Source organism: Taudactylus pleione, unplaced genomic scaffold (genome assembly GCF_031769625.1).
Source record: "Taudactylus pleione unplaced genomic scaffold, aTauple2 ptg000258l, whole genome shotgun sequence".
Classification (NCBI taxonomy): domain Eukaryota; kingdom Metazoa; phylum Chordata; class Amphibia; order Anura; family Myobatrachidae; genus Taudactylus; species Taudactylus pleione.
The window spans coordinates 2693915-2709785 of NW_028284660.1; the positions used below are offsets into that span (position 1 = coordinate 2693915).

Here is a 15871-nt window from a genome sequence, read left to right on the forward strand (position 1 = left end):
ATGAGGAGCTTTTCCAGTTTCAGGCTTTCCCATTTGTACTTTTCATGACTTCTCGTGTCTTCTCGAAAGTCATGGCGGTCATGGTGGCTCATTTTCGCTCGAATTCTTCTCTATCTAGATGACCTATTTCTCCTAGCCCAGTCACTGTAGGTCCTCAGGGAACTCTTTCGTGTCACGGTGGGCCTTCTCTACGCTCACGGATGGGTTACCAATAATAATAAAAAAAAAGAAAAAGAAAAGAAAAGAAATATAAATACTCCCTGACTTAGTCTCAGGAGTTGTTGCATTTGGAGAACTTACTGGACTCCAGCGTTAGGCGGATGTCCTCCCTGCAGACAAAGTGCAAGACTTACAGGCCAAAATTTGTTTTTTTTCCGAAGTGCAGAATTGGGAAGCCGTCTTCCTGGGTCACCAGGATGTTCTATTGAGTGAATGAGCTCTACATCCAGATGTCTGTCAACTCCTGGTTCTTTGATGGGGCTTGCCGGACATTGACGTGATGGCATCTCGGCACAATCACCAGCTACAAAGGTTCTGCTCATGCACCAGGATTTGGGTGCTTTTCTGGTGGATGCCTTGGCGGTTCGGTGGGCCTTCCTTCTCTTGTGGATCTTCACTTCAATCTCTCTGATTCAGCGGGACCTCCACAGGTTAAAGTTGGAGGACAGCACAGAGATTCTAGAGGTTCTCAATTGGCCACGAAGAGCATGGTATGTGGATCTTCAGGGCCTCTCCATTGATGTTCCTCTGTGTCTTCCACTGTGGCCAGCTGGTTCTGGCTGTCTCCCCTTATCTGAGAGCTAAGGGGTTCTCCAGGTAGGTCATTAATGCTAGGCTCATTGCCCAGAAACCCTTTGCGGCTAGGTTTTACCATCGGGTTTGGAGGACTTACTTTGTCTGGTGTTTGGCTGGGAGCTGTCATCCAAAGTCATTCTGACTTTCTAGAGTAATATCTTTCCTATCTTTCCTGCAGGCGGACTGGATTTGGTCCTCCATCTTTCTCCTCGAAAGGTACAGATTTCACCCTTTCTATTCCAGGGGCCGTTTGTAATGTTACCTGATGTTCAGACTTTCCTACAGGTTCAGCCTACATTTCTTCAGCTTGTGGCTCCTTGGAATTTGTCTGTGAGCTTTTGTAGAGCTCTGAAGTCTATGCTCTTTGAGCCTTTGGACAATGGATATTCGTTAACTTACCAGAAGACTGTCTTATTCTTGCCTTGGCTTCTGCATGGGGGATGTAAAATTTGAGCATATTCTGTTGCTCTCCATTTTTGTTCTTTCTCCTTGACAGGGCTGTCCTTCAAACATGATTGAGCTACTTTCCTAAAGTTGTTTCCATGTTCCACATTAGTCAAGAGATTGTGGTCTTTTCTTTCCATGTTACGGATTGTACATTGGAGGATGCCTCCTTGGAGGTCATACGGATCCTCCAGATTTAGGTGGTTATGACTAAAGAGCTTCATAGGACAGGTGCTCTATTGTCCTGTATGTCTTTCACAAATGGCGCTGGTCGGCTAATAAACAGTCTTTGGGCAGTTGGCTCCATTGGACTATCCGCCTGGATTATTCTGTGCTAGACCTTCTGATCTTGACCATTGTGACGGCTTGTTCTACCCGGTCAGTGGGAACTTCTTGGGCAGTTCGACATGGCGCCTCTGCGAAGCAGCTTTGTAAAGCCGCCAAGTGGTCACTTGCCCACACCTTTGTAAAGTTCTATTCCTTTGATACCTTTGCCTCCCCTGTTGTGACTCTTGGGCAAAGATTTCTCAGCGTAGCTCAGGGGCGTCCCCTCCCTTAGGAGATTAGCTTTGTGATGTCCCAGTGTAAAGCCTGTGTCCCTTATGGACGAAGAAGTAAAGGATATTTATGTGCTTACCTGATAAATCCTTTTCTTCGATTCCATAGGGGACACAGGGTGCCCACCCTGACACACCTGGCTTCCGGTGGCTCTGCTCTGCTTCAGGTTCTCCTGTCCGCATCTGCTGTGTGTTTGGACCTGTATGTGAGTCGGTTTTCCTTCTCCTCCTTCATGCTCCATGCTTTAGGCTTGCTAACTTAACTGAGTTGCCTGTGGCTTGGAGTGGGTCATATGGGTGAGGGAGCAGGGGCTGATTGGTAAAAAATTGGTGTCCAGACTCCTACTCACCAACCTATACCAACTGTAAAGCCAGTGTCACGTATCAAAGAAAAGGATTTAACAGGTAAGCACATAAATCTGAGTTTCTTTTTAACATTGTCTACTTTTGTGTGTTTTATTATTGGGTGAAACTTTCATCACACTTACGCCATAGGCGATAAGGGTGTAGGAACTAGTTATGCCTGGCTGGAGTCAGTGCCGGATTGGCCATCTGGCACTTCTGGCATTTGCCAGAAGGGCTGATTGTCTCTGGGCCAGTTCGAGGAAGGTGGAAGGACCCCCACCCTCCACCCAACATCACCGGATACAGGGTATCAGCTCTGGGGGAGGGAAGGTGTGGTGGCAGTGGGCCGGGAAGAGAGGGGAGCGTGCCATAAGGCCAGGCCCCCATGACTTACGACATGCCCCCTTGAAACTAAACCACGCCCCCTATGTGAATGTGTGTGCATGCACAGGGTGGACTGCCAATGGCTGTTGTACAGCCTCAGTCCATCCCTGGCTGGAATAATACTTCTACCTTTAATCACTCACCCCATTAATCAGCTTCTCAAAGCTGGTATTGTGAATGACTGTGACTTGTATAACGTAGACTGCACATATGTAACTGATAGATATTGAGTAAGCAGATTCCTGTATATGGCATGGTGTTTCAGCTGCTATCAGAGATTCTTCCTTTAAGCTTCATCACTATTGCAATATATATTTGTCAAAAACATCAGTAATGTAAAGTAACCATGTCTATGTGGACTACATACCAATTTCAGGAAATACCTGATCCTGTGTTCACGTCACAAGAACACCTCGACTCCCTGCAACCTGCAGGTCGCATTACAGCTACATAGACTTTGAAGAAGGAAGCAAGTATCAGAGACCACAGAAAGTTCATGAAGGGACATTATGAAAGACCCCATCACAGGTCAGTATAACGGGATATGAGTCACAGGGGCAATGCAAATGTTTTGTGGGTGGTGATAATTAACAGGTTGTAATTCAATTGTTCATTATTGCAGTCTTCACGCTCAATTAGACCAGGTTCAGCCATGCAAAACAACTAAACAAAGACTAAAAGTCCTAGTTGGGCTGCTCAAACTAATGTTTGGATGCCCTAGCCACAGGTTTATCACACATTTTTGCTCACACCCTCCTAAGGTTGCGAGCAGAAATGTTGGCACCGGCAGCTATCACCCAAATGGAGCAATAACTGAATTGTTTAGTCGGGCACCCATAAAAAAGGACAACTCAAAAAACAATTGAATCGCTCCCAGTTTCTCTATTCTCATGGTGGAAAATATGATTTTGCAAAAGTCACTGCTGCCAACTCACTGTGTATCTATATTGTTACCATATTGCATCCTTGCAGTATATTGTTACCATATTGTATTGTTACAGTATATTGTACCATATTGTATTTTTACAGTATATTGTTACCATATTGCATTGTTACAGTATATTGTTACCATATTGTATTTTTACAGTATACTTTTACCTTGTTGTATTGTTACAGTATATTGTTACTATAATGCATTGTTATAGTATATTGTTACCCTATTGCATTGTTACATTATATTGTTACCATATCGCATTTTTACAGTATACTGTTACCATGTTGTATTGTTACAGTATATTGTTACTATATTGCATTGTTATAGTATAATGTTACCATATTGCATTGTTACATTATATTGTTATCATATTGTATTTTTACAGTATACTGTTACTATGTTGTATTGTTACAGTATATTGTTACTATATTGCATTGTTATAGTATAATGTTACCATATTGCATTGTTACATTATACTGTTACCATATTGTATTTTTACAGTATACTGTTACCATGTTGTATTGTTACAGTATATTGTTATTATATTGCATTGTTATAGTATATTGTTAACATATTGCATTGTTACAGTATATTGTTACTATATTGCATTGTTACACTATATTGTTGCCATGTTATATTATTACAGTATATTGTTACTATATTGCATTGTTATTGTTACCATATTGTATTGTTACAGAATATTGATACTATATTGCATTGTTACAGTATATTGTTACCATATTGCATTGTTACATTATATTGTTACCATATTGCATTGTTACAGTATATTGTTACCATATTGCACTGTTTCGTTGAGCACATACAGTACAGATTTAGTACATTAGAGGCTGTAACAGGACTAACCTTCCAGGAACTATAGGGGATATATAGAGAAGCAATGAGTGCAACATTGTGACCACAAAGAGGGAGCATTATATACTACAGGTTGTCTTTATATTTTGCCCCCAAACAGCCCAATACAGACTGTGACACCTGCATCTTACACAGAAACACAGAATATTGGTGGCATATTAAGACCAATGGGTCCATCTGCTTTGTCTTTCAGGTCTCATCTGTGTCTAGTCCAGACTGTTAATATTCATTCACCATCATCACCACATTATTCCATGTGTCCCATTGAGCCAATACAAATGAATAAATAGCTCATTAATCTACCATAATTAAATCATTTATACATTAATGTGGTTGGAGGGATAGCAATCAGATGGAGAATTATTAGGCAGTCATGACGAGAGTGCATTAGGGTTGGTTGTCCCCTTTGGATTGGATGTGTTTATAGGAGTGACAGGTGTACTGGGCAGTAATTGGTCTTGATGACATGGGGAGGGATTAGCTCCCCCTTTAGGAGTGTGAGGCATACGTTTCCGGATTAATGAAGAGAGAGGTACACCGCTCTGTGCTCTAATTGTGAGTTATTGTATAGTGCATTTCCCTGGCTGATATCTCTTTGGTGGTTTTTGTGCTATCTTCTTCTATTCTCTTCTTTCTCGTTTCTCTCTGAGATGCTTTTTCTTGATGAGTTTTTATCTCCTTGCCTTCTCTATCTTTGTCCTGTTTTTGTTTCTTTCAGTTTTTAATTTTGCATCTAGCTTAAGTTACTTTGTTTGTCTTCTGCTCCCGGCCACTTACTAGACGTGCTGTAGCTTTGATCTTGCCCCCAGGTGACATGGTAGGACCTTTATTAGTTCCTGGACTGTGCCCCAGATGTTTGGGCTGTCCCTCCCCTGCCAGTTCCTCAGCTCGTCTAGACAGGCCGGGTGTTTCAGTCTTCCGTGGCCACCATCGCATATGGGGGAGATGTATCAAAGCTTCCAAAGAGCTGGGAAGTGGACAAGTGGAGAAGTTGGTCTTAGCAACTAATATCTTCTACCTATCATGTTAGGTCCCCCCTCTCCCGAGTACTCCAGGCTTAAGCTGAATCCCAGGGCTCTTCTCCGCACCCCATGAGCAGTGGGTATGGGGATAATAGTAGTGGATATAATTAGAAACTATTGTTTTTACCGTTGAACTACAGGTGCCAGCATGCCTGCCCTTTGGCACTTGTGGAATCAGTGGAGCTTACAGTCTACAGTCCCTACTGACACACACACACACACACACACACACACACACACACACACACACACACACACACACACACACACACACGTATATGCAGTATGCAGGCACCATAAAGACATTTGGGGGGGAAAAAATAACAGGTGATGTATTCTCACTTTTATCTACTCACATCCTTATTTTCTTTTATTACTTTTTAGGACACGAACCTATATCAGCTCTGTTCTAGCCAATGGTTCCCTATGCGGTCTTTCTTCCCCCCCCCAGCCCCACTGCCCTCCTGACACATGGGTGCTATGCTGTGTTCATGTGCTGCTCTGTTTAGTCCCATGTAGGATGCTGTTTCCCTATAGCCGGGAGTACATAGGACACACTATCATTATGTTATAACAAGACTTTTGGGTATAGATAACTTTGCAGATGACTTTGCTAATATGGGATCAGCTGTTCAGGATAAAACCCTTATCGGGTTTAAGTGGGAGCTGACTGGTCTGGTATAGGAGGGGGCATTTTTTTAATGCTGTGGCATAGTGGCATTTAGTAGTTGGGGTACAGTAGCACGGTGCTTCGGTTGTCTGTTCGCTTTAAATAGTGCAATTAGGGGCAGGATTAAGGAAGCCCTGCTCCTGGAATACAAGCAGATTACATTTATGCCATTCACTTTCATGACACAAAGCACTTGTATTGTTATTAGCCCTTTTCCCAGTGTAGCGAGATGGAGCTCAAATCTGTCATGTCCGATGTCTGCTCCCTGACTATATATCATTTCTGAGTATGTCAGTAATGTAAAGTGACAGTGTCTATGTGGGCTTCTTACCTATTGCAGGGAATAGCTGATCCTGTGCTCACACCACAAGCACCCCCGGCCTCCCCGTGCCCTGCAGGTCACATCAGAGGTGTAGAGACACTGAAGGAGGAAGCAAGTCACAGAGACCAAGGAAGGTTCATAAGGTGAAGAAGGGACATGAAGAAAGATCCGGTCACAGGTCAGTATTATGGGATATGAGTCTCAGGTTCTCAAGGAGGAAAATAAGATTTATTTTAAAGTTTCTGCTGCCAAGTCCCTGTGTATCTATATTGTTACCATATTGTAGTGCTACATTGAGGACCAAGGACTCTATTCAACATGTTATTTAATTAACGTTCCTGTCACGTTCGCTGTGGAGGAATCCCCTGCTGAGGGGATGGAAGCTGAGGTCCCTGGATAAGAGGAGCCGTAGATGTGGGGTTTGGATATATAACCTCCTCATCCACAACCATCAAACGTTGACGAGACCTGTCCAAAGGCGCAGAGTCTAACCAACTGGGAGGTGTTCACCAATGACCCCTCCAAGCGGGATATGGCTTTAAGCTGCACCCAGCTGGCAGGTCGCGGCCCTTTGCACAGATGTCTGATACTGTGGGAATAGAGACAAATAACTGGTGGCCCTGGAGGTTTACTTCTACAAGAAGTACTGAGAAGTAGTACTCGTATGAGTAAGGGGGAAGTGCTTGAGGCACTGTAGATCCACAGTATGGCACAAGCTGCTCACACTGGAGGAGTGGTGTAAGATGCACAGCAGTGTCAGCAGGTGGTAGTACAACGCACACAGGCAAGGTGTTAGGACGCACTGTTACACAAGGTTTTGGCACTTGATTCTCGAGGAGATCACGTAGGGAACCTGGAATGGGGTATCAGCAATACACAGGGCAACTTCCTTCTGTCCGGAGACAGGCTTTATACCCTAAGGTAGCATTTTATTGGTGGACAGCGTCAGCTGACCAACACCATGCTACCATTTGGTCAAGTATAATCAGGTGATGTGGACTGCCATGGCTGCGTCCATGACGGCAACCAAGGCACAGCGCAGCACATGGATGTCCACATGGCACTAAGTATAATACTCAGCGCATCACACGGCGCTGCACCTGGTGTCTGACCACCCGAGGGATCAGGGGAAGCTGGCGCTGCGGTGAGTAATGGCCAATCCTAGGCCGCATCCTAACAGTTCCTACTCGACTGGAGCAATTCACCATTGCTCCAGCTTGGAGACAGCTGATCCCAAAATCAGCTGTCTCCACAAGATTTTTCACTGCTCCTTTTGGAGCAGTGAATCTTTTCACTGCTCCTTTCGGAGCATTGAGACATGCGCACAACAGCCCGGACATCCGGTGGAAGGAGCCGAACAGGGGAGGGGGGATCCTTTTTCACAACCTGGGACTGCTTCCCATAGGGAAGGAGCAGGCAGAGGAAGTACTCACCATCTGAAGATAGTGAATGCTCCCGCAAATTCTGAAAATATTGTATTTTTGAAGCTTGATTAATTTTGTCCCCATACTAGTGTATGGGGACAATGGGCCATTCTGGGAGAGAAAGATAAGCAGGAGATATCTGTGATACTAGTGTATGGGGGCAGCGGCCATTCCGCCAGAGGAAGGAAAGCAGGAGATATCTGTGATACTAGTGTATGGGGACAGCGGCCATTCCGGGAGAGAAAGGTAGGCAGGAGATATCTGTGACACTAGTGTATGAGGACAGCGGGCAATTCCGGGAGAGGAAGGTAAGCAGGAGATATCTGTGATACTAGTGTATGGGGACAGCGCGCCAATTTGGGAGAGGAAGATAAGCATGAGATATCTGTGATACTAGTGTATGGGGACAGCGGGCCACTCCGGGAGAGGAAGGTAAACAGGCGATATCTGTGAAAAAACAATGGAGAGTTAGAAGGAAGAGGATTAACTCTCCATTGTTTTTTCCCTTCCCATCCTTATTATTATTATTATTATTATTTACTAGTATTGGTTTAATTTGTTTTTATTGTTTTTATATTTTATTATTTTTATTTTTTATTTTTGTACATTAACACATACCTTGCCATTCAGCAGGAACCAATCAGCCTAAATACTCAGTGCTCAGTTATCTCTCAAAACCCTGTCAAAATCTAATAGTACTGAGTTGCTTACAGGGACACAGCGCAGTATAAAACTACCTACCCTATCTGATAAGATTGACAGTCTGCTGCCATTTAGGGGTGGGCAGGGGGCGGCGACAGCCTCCGTTACCCGAAGCGGAGGGGTGTTGCCGCCATTGGGGGGGAGGGAAGAGGCCAGGATCTCCGTCGGGTGACGAAGATTTCCTGACCTCTTCTTCTTAACTGCGGTGGCTGGCTGCGGGACCCTGTGGGTCACCGCTGTCGGCCGATGGTACGCAGATTAACCGATGCTGCATTACCATATCTGCAAGGGTCGCAATTGCAAAGCATACATCATATCTATAGCCTGAGTGCAGCTTTGCAATTACGATACTTACAGAATCGGGGCCGATTCAGCCCCGCTCGCTAAGCGGTGGACGACCCCTATGGCCGATAGTCGCACGTCTGCGCATGCGTCTGCATCGCTGTGCGCAAGCCAGTGGTGCTGCGAACACAGGCGTATCTGGGTGTCAAAATGGTGTTTTATGGGTGTGCATAATTAGCATGGAGGCGTCATTGTACACGTCACCTGGTTGTATTTCAGCCTGCAGTGATCGCAGTGCTTGCGGTGGGGTAGGGTCTACCTCAAGGGCTGCAAGCTGTTCCAATGGCTTTCGATGGTTCTGATTAATCATACACTTCCTGGAGATGACGAGTGCTAAGAAAGAAAGGTGGGCGTCTTTAGACCGGCGTGCGCTCACTCTGCCGTCGCTCTCTAAGACATAGAGGGCGTCCTTACACCAGACAGTGCGATCGCGGAATTTGCATACCCGGCCCCTGACAGCAGCTTAGCTTCTGGGTCTGAATGAGCTCCTCAGCCCCTTTGTCCACATAGAGGGAGAGTTCTATACCTACAGGTGGTCTTTATATTGTGCCCCCAAACAGCCCAATACAGACTGTGACAGCTGCATCTTACATAGAAACACAGAATATTGGTAAGACCTATTGGTCCATCTGCTTTGTCTAATTCTCTCAGGTCTCATCTGTGTCTAGTCCAGACTGTAACTATTCATTCACCATCACAATCACACTGTGGACGGGATGACACATTGTGTTATGGAAGCCATGTAATCTGCCACGCTTCGTCACTTTATGACCCAGAAGTCCCTAAGGCGTCCTTATGCTCATACGCAGAAGGACGTACACCGCGGGGGGTGCTGGGAGGGATCCGATTAGATTCATCCCAGAGAGGGAGCTGCGAATAGAAGCCAAGAAGCTTCTGTATGGTAATACCATCTGAAGTTGGCGTTAACCAGCGCATCCAAGCCCCAGAATGTATGGTGCTCCAAAGCTTGGTGCATATGAGAAGTGCGGTCAGACCCCTGAAAACGGCATTTTCAGGGTTTTGACAGCATTTCTGACTTAGCTGCATCCCACCCTGTGTAGTTCCACAGCAGAGCAAAGCAATAAGGAAACATTAAATTGTGTAACTAATTAGAACGTGGCTGTGAGCCACACACAAGTGCACAGTACACACAGGACCTCATTCAGAGCCGGACGCTATTTGCGGACGCTCGTTCAGAAAAAGGGGCTGGCTATTTAAATTAAGCGCTCGCTCTTTGCGGTCTGTTGACGCCTCTATGTCTGAACGAGTGAACAAAACATGCGCTCACTATTTTGGAAGAAACGCTCCCTGGCCGCTCGAATCATACGTCATCTCCGCTATTTATTTGATTAATCGAGTACATCGAAAGGCGTATGAACTGCTCGCAGTGCTTGTGGTAGCATTTTCCTACCGCAATCATGTGAGCAGTTCAGACTAAAAGACAACCAAGTGACGTGGTCGATGACGCTGCTTTGTTAATTATGCACACCCTTAAAACGCCCGTTTTGACCTTTAAGCACGCCTGCGTTTGGATCTCCACTCCCCGTTTTCAAGCACTTTCCCCTGTTACCACCCACAAACGCCTCATCCTGTCACTCAAATTAGCAGGCACTCGCTATTTTACGAGCACACGATTTTCGACCGCACTGACTGGTTCGCGCATGCGTACTACAACCCATACGCATGCGCAGATGTGCGAACATCGCTCGGAGCGAACGAGCGGCTGCTTACGAGTGGCTCTGAATCAGGCCCACAGTACACAACTAAGAATATCTGTCCATGATAGCATCTGTGATAGCATCTGTGTCCTTTGCTGAACCCTTCCCTGAGAGCGCTATACGGCAGCGACCCATGTGGGAACTGTCAGATCTCGGGTAGCGCTGTACATAGTGTACACATCATGTCTGGTATGGATCATGTGACTGCGGTGTTTGACTTTCCCAAGACTCTGGCTATCTATAAGGAGAGAGTAACCAAGCATAGACAAGGGCTAGATGAGTATGATGTGTCAGTGTGTGTAATATTACATTAATACATTACTGTCCCAGAATGCTGGTACTTTTGGTTCTCCATGAGCCATCATGCTGGGGCAGGCTTGCTGGCACCTGTACTCCCGCTGTAAAGAGCAATATGAATTCATTTATTACACCATTACCCCTTCACACACCAACCTCAATGGGTTTGCGGAAGATCCCTGGTCCCGTCAGGATTTTCAATAGTCGGGCTTCTGGAGTCGGCATTTGAACCCGCCGCTGTTTCGCCACCGGTATTTCATACCTAACCCCTGTACTGCATGTACTGTATTGGTATGTACTGTATTCTTGTACTGTAGGTTACTATTAAAATATAGCTGAAGAATACTGTAATTCTGTGTTCACTTACAAAACAGTACTATATATACAGTAATGTGACAGTGTGCATGTTTTATACACTATTTTAGCATATTTTCACATGTTATTTCTCTGTTACAGTGCTGTACAGTATTTTTTTGTTTTAGTATTCAGGTTTAGGGTGAGGAATAGTCAGACTAGGATGTTTTATTTTTTGGTTGGAATTGGTGTTGAGGGCCACTTACAGTCCATTGTCTATTTTGCACACAGAAAAACACAAGCGGCAGCAGAAGCTGGTGGAGACGGCTGCTCAGGAGGTGCCACCTGTGCAGGGTAAGTTCTGTACTATTATGGTCAGGGCTAGGAATGATTCTATATTCTGTAATAATGATTACCTGGGAGCTGGCTAGGGCCGTTCTGATGCATCCTCCCTGTAATAGTGATGATATGGGACCTGAGTGGGGCCATTGTAATGCATCCTGCCTCTAATGATGACTACTGTACCTAGGACCTAGATCTAGACATAGTAATGCATCCTGCCTCTAATAATGACTACTGTACCTGGGATCTAGATCTAGACATAGTAATATATCCTGTCTCTAATGATGACTACTGTACCTAGGACCTAGATCTAGACATAGTAATATATCCTGTCTCTAATGATGACTATTGTACCTTGGACCCAGATCTAGACATAGTAATGCATCCTGCCTATAATGATGACTACTGTACCTGGGACCTAGATCTAGACATAGTAATGCATCCTGCCTCTAATAATGACTATTGTACCTGGGACCGAGATCTAGACATAGTAATGCATCCTGCCTATAATGATGACTACTATACCTGGGACCTAGATCTAGACATAGTAATGCATCCTGCCTCTAACGATGACTACTGTACCTGGGACCTAGATCTAGACATAGTAATGTATCCTGCCTCTAATGATGACTACTGTACCTGGGACCTAGTTCTAGATATAGTAATGCATCCTGCCTCTAATGATGACTATTGTACCTGGGACCTAGATCTAGACATAGTAATGCATCCTGTCTCTAACTATGACTGCTGTACCTGGGACCTAGATCTAGACATAGCAATATACCCTGCCTATAATGATGACTACTGTACCTGGGACCTAGATCTAGACATAGTAATGCATCCTGCCTCTAATGATGACTACTATACCTGGGACCTAGATCTAGACATAGTAATGCATCCTGCCTCTAACGATGACTACTATACCTGGGACCTAGATCTAGACATAGTAATGCATCCTGCCTCTAATGATGACTACTGTACCTGGGACCTAGATCTAGACATAGTAATGCATCCTACCTCTAATGATGACTACTGTACCTGGGTCCTAGATCTAGACATAGTAATGCATCCTGCCTATAATGATGACTACTGTACCTGGGACCTAGATCTAGACATAGTAATGCATCCTACCTATAATGATGACTACTGTACCTGGGACCTAGATCTAGACATAGTAATGCATCCTACCTCTAATGATGACTACTGTACCTGGGACCTAGATCTAGACATAGTAATGCATCCTGCCTATAATGATGACTACTATACCTGGGACCTAGATCTAGACATAGTAATGCGTCCTGCCTATAATGATGACTACTGTACCTGCGACCTAGATCTAGACATAGTAATGCGTCCTGCCTATAATGATGACTACTGTACCTGGGACCTAGATCTAGACATAGTAATGCATCCTGCCTCTAATGATGACTACTGTACCTGGGACCTAGATCTAGACATAGTAATGCATCCTGCCTCTAATGATGACTACTGTACCTGGGACCTAGATCTAGACATAGTAATGCATCCTGCCTCTAACGATGACTACTGTACCTGGGACCTAGATCTAGACATAGTAATGTATCCTGCCTCTAATGATGACTACTGTACCTGGGACCTAGTTCTAGATATAGTAATGCATCCTGCCTCTAATGATGACTATTGTACCTGGGACCTAGATCTAGACATAGTAATGCATCCTGTCTCTAACTATGACTGCTGTACCTGGGACCTAGATCTAGACATAGCAATATACCCTGCCTATAATGATGACTACTGTACCAGGGACCTAGATCTAGACATAGTAATGCATCCTGCCTATAATGATGACTACTGTACCAGGGACCTAGATCTAGACATAGTAATGCATCCTGCCTCTAATGATGACTACTATACCTGGGACCTAGATCTAGACATAGTAATGCATCCTGCCTCTAACGATGACTACTATACCTGGGACCTAGATCTAGACATAGTAATGCATCCTGCCTCTAACGATGACTACTGTACCTGGGACCTAGATCTAGACATAGTAATGCATCCTACCTCTAATGATGACTACTGTACCTGGGTCCTAGATCTAGACATAGTAATGCATCCTGCCTATAATGATGACTACTGTACCTGGGACCTAGATCTAGACATAGTAATGCATCCTACCTCTAATGATGACTACTGTACCTGGGACCTAGATCTAGACATAGTAATGCATCCTACCTCTAATGATGACTACTGTACCTGCGACCTAGATCTAGACATAGTAATGCATCCTGCCTATAATGATGACTACTATACCTGGGACCTAGATCTAGACATAGTAATGCGTCCTGCCTATAATGATGACTATTGTACCTGCGACCTAGATTTAGACATAGTAATGCGTCCTGCCTATAATGATGACTACTGTACCTGGGACCTAGATCTAGACATAGTAATGCATCCTGCCTCTAATGATGACTACTGTACCTGGGACCTAGATCTAGACATAGTAATGCATCCTGCCTCTAATGATGACTACTGTACCTGGGACCTAGATCTAGACATAGTAATGCATCCTGCCTATAATGATGACTACTGTACCTGGGACCTAGATCTAGACATAGTAATGCATCCTGCCTATAATCAGGGCCGGTGCAAGGTTTTCCCAGGGCCCTAGGCAGAATTTAGCCTATTGCCCCCCCCCTTACCCAATGTGTGTTGTGTGTCAGTAAGTGTACTCGCGCTGTAAAGTCCACTGCACAAACTTTACATGGGGCCATTGGTAAAACTCTGCCTGTCATTATGGGCGGTGAGCGGTACACTAAAGTGGCCGGCACCCCTAGGCAGCTGGGGGGTGGGGGCTCAACTACAGGGGGCACGGCATATGGGCTCAGCTACAGGGGACACGGCATATGGGCACAACTACAGGGGACACGGTATATGTGCTCAACTACAGTGGGCATGGCACATGGGCTCAATTACAAGGGGCATGGCATATGGGCTCAATAACAGGGGGCATGACATATGGGCTCAATAACAGGGGGCATGGCATATGGGCTCAATAACAGGGGGCATGGCATATGGGCTCAATTACAAGTGGCATGGCATATGGGCTCAATTCCCGGGGGCTTGGCATATGGGCTCAGCTACAGGTGACACGGCATATGGGCTCAACTACAGGGTACACGGTATATGGGCTCAATTACAGGAATCGGTATGAAATACTGCCGGCCGCACGGTTCGATTCCCGTCAGCGGCAGCCCGACATCAGCAGAGTTCAGAGCAGCGGAAGCCCGACAGCACTGGAAACCTAGGATAGGTAAGTATTGTCTAACCTAACCTAACCCCCCTAACCCTCCTTAGGGGTGCCTAACCCTAACCTCCCCCCCAAGTGCCTAACCCAAATCCCCCCTCTAAGTGCCTAACCCTAAGTCCCCCCCTTCCCCGCTGCCTAAACCTAAGTCCCCCGGGTGGGTGCCTAACCCTAAGTCCCCCCCCCAGGGTGCCTAACCCTAATCCTCCCTCCCTCTAGCCTAACCCTCCCGGGGGGTGCCTAACCCTATGTCCCCCCCGGGTGCCCTAAACCTACCCCAGGCATTACTGTGTGTCATTATGTGTTATACGTGGCATTATTTTGTGGCATAATGTGTAAGGGCATTATGGTGTGGCATAATACGTGTTATAGGGGCATTAAGGTGTGGCATAATTTGTTATAAGGGCATTACGGTGTGGCATAATGTGTTATAAGGGGTATTACTTATTGTGTCATAAGGGACATTACTGTATCATGAAACCACACACCTTAAACGTCATCTTTGGGTGTGTAATTTATGGCTGGGGGGGGTCTAAAACTTTTTTGGCAGGGGGGAGCAAAATTTACAGTTACGCCACTGTTGGCGCCGGCCCTCCCTATAATGATGACTACCTGGAACCTAGGTGGGGCCATTGTGTTGAATCCTGTCTGTAAAAATAACTACCCTGGATCTGGCTGGGGTCTTTGTGAGGCTTCCTACCTGTAATAATGACATTTGTACCTGGGACCTTGCTCTGGCCATAGTGATGCCTGTACCGTAATAATGATGACATGGGATCTGGGTGGGGCCATTGTGATGCATTCTGCTTGTAATCATGATTACTATACAGTAGTTTATTATTTTAAAAAGTTTACATTTATAGTATGGTCAGTTCTAAGATTAATGCTATATGTATGTTACAGTACAGTGCTACATTTCTTTGATACAGAGATTTAGGTTTAGAAATCGAGTTAGGACTTTTACTTTTTTTTAGTTCGTATTGATATTAAGGCCCACTTACAGTACAGTGTGTATTTTTTACACAGAACCACACAAGTCTGTAAAGGAGGAGAAGGCCGCTTCATTGGAGTCACCTAAGAGAGGTATTGTATGTAGTGTACAATAGCTGGGGCCATT

The 15871-nt window shown here is 45.2% G+C and overlaps 1 protein-coding gene across 5 annotated transcripts in view; it reads left to right on the forward strand.

Annotated features, from left to right (window-relative positions):
* Positions 1–2980: 2980 nt before the first annotated feature.
* LOC148514811 (uncharacterized) overlaps positions 2981–15871 on the forward strand; it is a 188347-nt gene continuing 175456 nt past the window's right edge. For 4 of the 5 annotated variants that reach the window (XM_088480937.1, XM_088480939.1, XM_088480941.1 and 1 more), the window contains exons 1-4: positions 2981–3053; positions 6365–6524; positions 11415–11477; positions 15781–15837. In XM_088480937.1, coding sequence (XP_088337063.1) covers positions 6503–6524; positions 11415–11477; positions 15781–15837 — 142 coding nt within the window. In that variant the 5' untranslated portion in view covers positions 2981–3053; positions 6365–6502. Of the gene's footprint in view, positions 3054–4859; positions 4888–6364; positions 6525–11414; positions 11478–15780; positions 15838–15871 lie in introns of those variants that run through there. The other variant, XM_088480938.1, reaches the window with a different exon arrangement.